The sequence below is a fragment of the Bidens hawaiensis genome, unplaced genomic scaffold, assembly GCF_021521415.1.
Source record: "Bidens hawaiensis isolate Kalapana, Puna unplaced genomic scaffold, B.hawaiensis_p1.1 tig00024225_1, whole genome shotgun sequence".
Taxonomy (NCBI): domain Eukaryota; kingdom Viridiplantae; phylum Streptophyta; class Magnoliopsida; order Asterales; family Asteraceae; genus Bidens; species Bidens hawaiensis.
The window spans coordinates 287995-293885 of record NW_027493804.1 but is presented as its reverse complement, the minus strand read 5'-3'; the positions used below and the strand labels follow the sequence as shown (position 1 = coordinate 293885).

General features: G+C 36.6%; 1 protein-coding gene across 1 annotated transcript; it reads right to left on the bottom strand.

Moving 5' to 3' along the window:
- Positions 1 to 377: 377 nt before the first annotated feature.
- LOC143568742 (la-related protein 1C-like) lies at positions 378 to 2773 on the bottom strand. The gene is made up of 6 exons (XM_077054817.1): positions 2402 to 2773; positions 1703 to 2213; positions 1473 to 1635; positions 1300 to 1390; positions 1048 to 1119; positions 378 to 977 (listed from the first exon to the last, which is right to left on the bottom strand). The coding sequence occupies exons 1-6, from the start codon at positions 2771 to 2773 to the stop codon at positions 801 to 803; spliced, it is 1386 nt and encodes a 461-aa protein (XP_076910932.1). The 3' UTR covers positions 378 to 800.
- Between the last annotated feature and the right edge of the window lie 3118 nt (positions 2774 to 5891).

Here is a 5891-nt window from a genome sequence, read left to right as displayed (position 1 = left end):
CGATTTGACACATCCAAAGCGGACCTGTTAACTGACATGACTTAACTCGTTTTGACATGTTACCCATTCTGACACGCTCTGTTTAACTAATACTAAATAATTTTGTTACCATAATATAATTCATTTGATGTATCGTCTTGTTTGGTTACAGGTTTGGTGGAGAGGAATGCTTATTTCGGTTTCGAGCGACTACAACTACACGTAGAAACACAAACACGCAAATTCGCTCGTGCACCGCAACGTACATTTACAAAACGGTGTTGTTTAATAAATGTGAAAAAAAACCACATTGATTGTATGATGTTTGTGTTGTTTTTGCGCGTAATGTATGCACTTGGTACATGAGAAATTGCAAAAACCTAGCAAACAAACCAATATTCATCACAAAACAAGCTATTATAACATTCTAATACAAATGTCACTATGTCCAAAAGTCAAAAGTACCATAAACCCATACTCTTCAAAAAGACATGAAAGAATCCAGTACAAAAAGATTTAAACCAACAAATAATGGTTAATATTCATCATCTTTGAAGCCACCGGCAGCAAGACTCCCAAAATCACCAAAAGCATCTGATTCTAACCTCCACCAATCATCAATCACCACTCACCAAGTTGCATATAATATGGCAAACTTTAACTATACAAAACATCAAAACTCATCAGCCAGTAATCCAAAAGCTCTTTTTTTTCAGGCACCCATTTTACCTATTTACTGAAAACTGCAAAATCTGAGCACAGGCAAAGAGCATAAATAAGATGTTGACTTTGACTGCATAAACAAAAGTTTGACTTTTAGATCAGTGGTCCTCATTGCTGACATCCCCATTGGCCATCACGTGATCTTTGTTAGCGGGCCCGTCTTCGATTGTAAGCATCTGTAGTGACGCTTCTTCAACTGCGTTCTCGGTTGCTTCACGACGAGTATGTGTATGTACCCATTTTTTCCAATCAACACGCCTTCTTACCTTCTCGTCCTGCAACGGTAAACAAAATTTAGTAGTAATAATAATAACTAAATTCGAATGTCATTTGTCTGAGGGTCACCTGAATTTCAACAGTACTCGAATCTTTTAAGATATTCAATAACATTTGAATGTCATTTGTCATAGCTTGCATCTGGAATCACGTTCAATAAAAACGCATTAATCAACCACTAGCGAGTAATATTAAATCATCGAAAAGGAAAAGCGCATGATGTCACGTTCTTAGATTTTGCTTTGCAATTCATTATACAGCATAAAAAAAATGACAAACGAAAGATCTTACCGAAACAAGCACAAGTAAAATTATACTTACTCTAGGAAAACCAGCAATTAATGTGAGAGGTACCCATCCGTCTTCATCCATATGAGACCTCAAAAAGTTGTCTTTTACCAAATTATCATCACTGCGATTATGATAAAAAAACGTCATTAGATACAAATAAGAACAAATGCACCTTTCGAAATTTGATTAACAGTAACACTCACCTGAAATAATATTCAATCTGTTTAAGTATCTCATCATGCAAAGACGCATCCGTATCAGTCACCGACACCGAAGAAGCCGAAGGTCCAGGTGAAAGAACCGGCGCACCACCCCTATAAGGAGCCGGAGCTAGTGTCGGAAAATATACATACGATGCACCCATTTCTACTCAAGATTCAAAGTTATTTACAATTAAAAAAAATATCAGGAAACCGAATCAAATAAAACTTACCATAACCAATCGGAGCACCATACGGTCTTAACGGTGGAGGAACCAAAAAGGGTGGACGAAAATACCCACGATAAGGCGGGGGCGGTGGTGGGACCATTTGATGAGGCGGCACATGAACATTACTAACAGCAGGACTTCTCGGTCCACTCGGACCATGGTGCTCACGCCTTCCGCCATAACCATTATTAAAAGGCCGAGGCCCAAAGTTATTATTTCTTCGACCTGGGTGCTGGTTAAACGAGTGATCCACATGTCTCGGGGACCAATTACTCGGCTTAAACGGTGGCGGTGGGGGTTCGGGAATCGCGGGTACCAAATTACCATACATGTCAAACAAAGGAAACGGCGGCGGAAGTGGCGGGCCTGGCGGCGGTTGTGGCGGCCTGATGTAGCTTCCGCTAGCGGCTCCACCACGTTTAACCGATTTCTGGCGGTGGTTCAGGTTAGAGTTATGGTTAGGGTTTGAATTGGGTTTTGCTTGTTTTGGTGGTGGTTGTGAAATTACAGGCGCCTGTAATAAATCAATAAACATAAAATCATTATTATTATTATTATTATTATTATTATTATTATTATTACTGATTAATAATAATTCACATAAACAATATGATCCAACCAATTCAATTAAATAAATAAATTGAGTAATTATAATATTATTAATAATAATAACACTAATAATATTAATAATAATAATCAAACCTGAGAAGCAGCACTGGATCCATCAGACGAACCGGCCACCGATTTAACTCCGGTCCGAGTCGACTCGGACAACGCCGGCCACGACGCCGCACCCATCACCGGCGAACTCGTAACCGAGGGTTTACTCCAAACCCATTTCACTACGCCACCGGCATTGCCATCGGAAGCTTCCGCCGTCGCCGCCGCCGTCTCCGCCGGCGGATCGGAAATAATATTAACCGGAGCGATCGAACCCGGTTCGATTCCGCCTCGAACAACGTGGACCCAGGCAGAAGGTAAGGTTTTCCGGCCGGAGGGGCTGTTGCCGCCGCCGGAATCGTCGGCGGCGGCGGCGGAGGGAGTAATGGAGGCGGTGGATGAATCGGCCGTCATTAGGGTTAATGGGTGTGATGAATTAGGGTTTAGATTTAGGGTTAATAGAGAAGAAGAGACATTAGGGTTTGTGAATGAGAGAGGGTTAGTGACGGAGTCGTCGTCAGCCAGCCAACAAATGCTTACTTGTATTCAGTCTTTCTTTCATCAAGATTTTGCGGAATAATATTAATATTATTATTATTATTAATATCAATAATAATAATATTAAGATTTAAGAGAATGAGAAACGGAAAACTTGAAGGTGTTGGAATGAAACAGAGGGGGTTTCTCAGGGTTAGATTTTAGTGTGAGCTTTAGGCCCAATGGGTTTTCTTAATGGGCCTGGCCCAAGTTTAGATATCAAGGAAAAGGGAAGAGTAGATGAGGTGGTGTGGTTCTACAAATATAAACGTTTTTGGTTTGAGCCAGAGGTGGGCAAACCGGGTTTTTTTTGGGAACCGGAATCGGGTAATAACTGGTTTCAGGTTTGGACAGGGTCGGGTAGGAATTAGTTATGAGTATGGTTGGGTTTTTGACATGGTTTTGATTGATTTTGCTGGGTTTTTATCACAGAGTAGTGGTGGAATTGGTTCCGGTGGGTCCACGTCGGTTCCTGGTCCGGGTACAACTTCACTGAGAAATTGAAACTTGCTTTGTACAAAGAGTCGGGCAGGACCAGGTCCGGTTCCGAATTTTATGCCCGCCTCTAATTCGAGCCTCTATGCTTGCGTTGGTGACGGTTATACCTGGTTTTTGGAGGGGTTTTGTCTATGATTGGAGTTTAGTCTAAAGAACCGGCAGCTGTTGAAACCCTATCACAAGTAAGCTTGGAAAAAAATGTTGTTAAATAAAATAACGCTATTTTAATTATCCTACTAATGCATAAATCAACCTTATTTATTTAATGTGCAATTATTGGTTTATACATTTAATTAAATTGATTTTTTAAAATGATTTAATATATAATATATATTTATTTACAGCAGATAAATATGATTCCAATATAATAAATGGATATATACTTCATTCAAAATCATATTAACATCTAATGTTTTTAATCTGATAAATAAATTTTTTAAATAAGATCGTGGTCAATTATATGTGTATTGGTTTGATCTTCGTTTATGTGACCACTCATTATGGACCTCTTTAGTCAATTATTTGTATACATGTGATTGGCAAAAAGGTGAGTAATCTTAACCAAACCCTTCATATTCATTGAACTATGTGGGTTTTTTTTTTTTTTTTTGAAAAATAACTATGTGGGTATTTGATGAGATGATGTTATGGTCTATAAATAGTTATTATGGATTATGGAAATGGCATTCTTATGGTTAGATTGTGCCAAAAATTACACAAAATTCCATTGCTGAAAATGATCACGTGAATGCATGCTAGCATTCTTAAAGCTTTGTCTAATCTAACATGAAATTGAGGTTTATAAACTTTAAAGGGTTAAAGATGACATATGTATAACTTGCTTATAGCGTCAACGTTGCTATTATTCATATTATATCTAATCTAACAATCTAATCTAATCTAACGATTTAATCTAACAATATTAATAAAAGAAAATAATAAAGATGATGTGGCAATCTCACATTCATTCTAGGTCTAATTTTTCTTCTCATTCATTCTACATATCCATGGGTTATGGGGTAAAACCTTTTGACAAATGGGTTATAATTTCCTTTTGAAACTTTCATCTCATTCATCCTATCTCTCAATCGGTTGTGGGTGAAAATAATTTTGGTAAATGAGCTATAATTTTCTTTATAATTCTCTAATTCCTCATCTTATTTGTATTACATATCCATGGGTCATGGGTTAAAACAACTTTAACAAATGAGTTATAATTTCTCTTCTAATTCTCTAACTCTCATCTCATTCATCATAACTATCCATGGGTAGTAGGTAAAAACAATTTTGACAAATGTTGTATATAAAGAGATTTTCTCTAATTTGTAAATTTAAGATTATAGACTTCTTATTATTTGTACTATATATTTTATTTTCTTTTTATTTAATTTTGTTCATTTCTTTCAAATAATGGACCTTATTTATTTTTATTATTTGACAAATCCCGTGTAATACACGGGTTCTGTCACACCCCAACCTAAGACGGAAATGTCGGGGCGTGATCTGATTGCTCACAGCTCGAAGATACTATCATTGAACATAAGTGACAATATTAAATTAATTATTTTATTCAAGGTATATACAAATACACAAATACAACAAACAATTTAAAATACACGAATATAAGCTCAAATAAAGATTAACTTGATTATATCTTAAAGTCTTGTCTACATGTCCAAACTTCAATTTTCAATACAAGCAACCTGCATATGCGTAGAAAATGGAGTTTTGTCAACATAAAGTTGAGTGAGAATATCACTAGTTTTGACACAACAATATAAATAAGCATAACATGATAAGTGTGGTAAATATAATCAAACCATAAACAAGTATGTAGATCGTTGCCAAGCGAATCGGGCGTTGGTCAATAGCAGAAGCACCCACAATACGAATGAATGAATAGTAATCCCAATATACGAATGAATGAATAGTAACACATCATACGAATGAATGAATAGTAATACAAGTAAGCAAGTAGCACGTATGTTTGATTAAGCCACTCACAATTACACGTATGCATTTGTTTGAATATATATATAGTATGAAATACGGATAGGTACGCATATATCCCCAAAACGTTTAGAAAAGTTGGTAAAATAGGGGAATGATAAACTCACCTTAGATTAACGACAAACGAATATAAATACGAATTAGCGAGCTAACGAATAAGCGAGTCGTCCACTACATGTCAAATGATACGAACAAAACAGAATATGATATTTTAGTATATGATAATATAAATAAAAGCAAACTCGTTGCCGCTGGAATCAACCCAAACATACATTTAGAATTTAACCTATGTTTGTTTTAAGATTTAAGCGAGCTGGTACTGACCATAATCCGAACAGCGAGTCGAAAGTCGGGTTTTGGTCAGTATCCTTAAAATTACGTTACAAGAATAAAAGTATTCTGGACCGAACATTGAATCAGACCAGAAGTATGAGAAAACGGATAGTCAAACTTGTTGACTGTTTTGCCCTTTAACGAGTTTTAAGCG

Bases quoted from the DNA above. Each gene is read 5' to 3' on its own strand.
- LOC143568742 (XM_077054817.1), bottom strand. From the start codon at position 2,773: ATGACGGCCGATTCATCCACCGCCTCCATTACTCCCTCCGCCGCCGCC. The intron at 2,214-2,401 runs GTTTGATTATTA...GATTTATTACAG, and splicing joins GATCCAGTGCTGCTTCTCAG to GCGCCTGTAATTTCACAACC. The intron at 1,636-1,702 runs GTAAGTTTTATT...AATCTTGAGTAG, and splicing joins TGGTGCTCCGATTGGTTATG to AAATGGGTGCATCGTATGTA.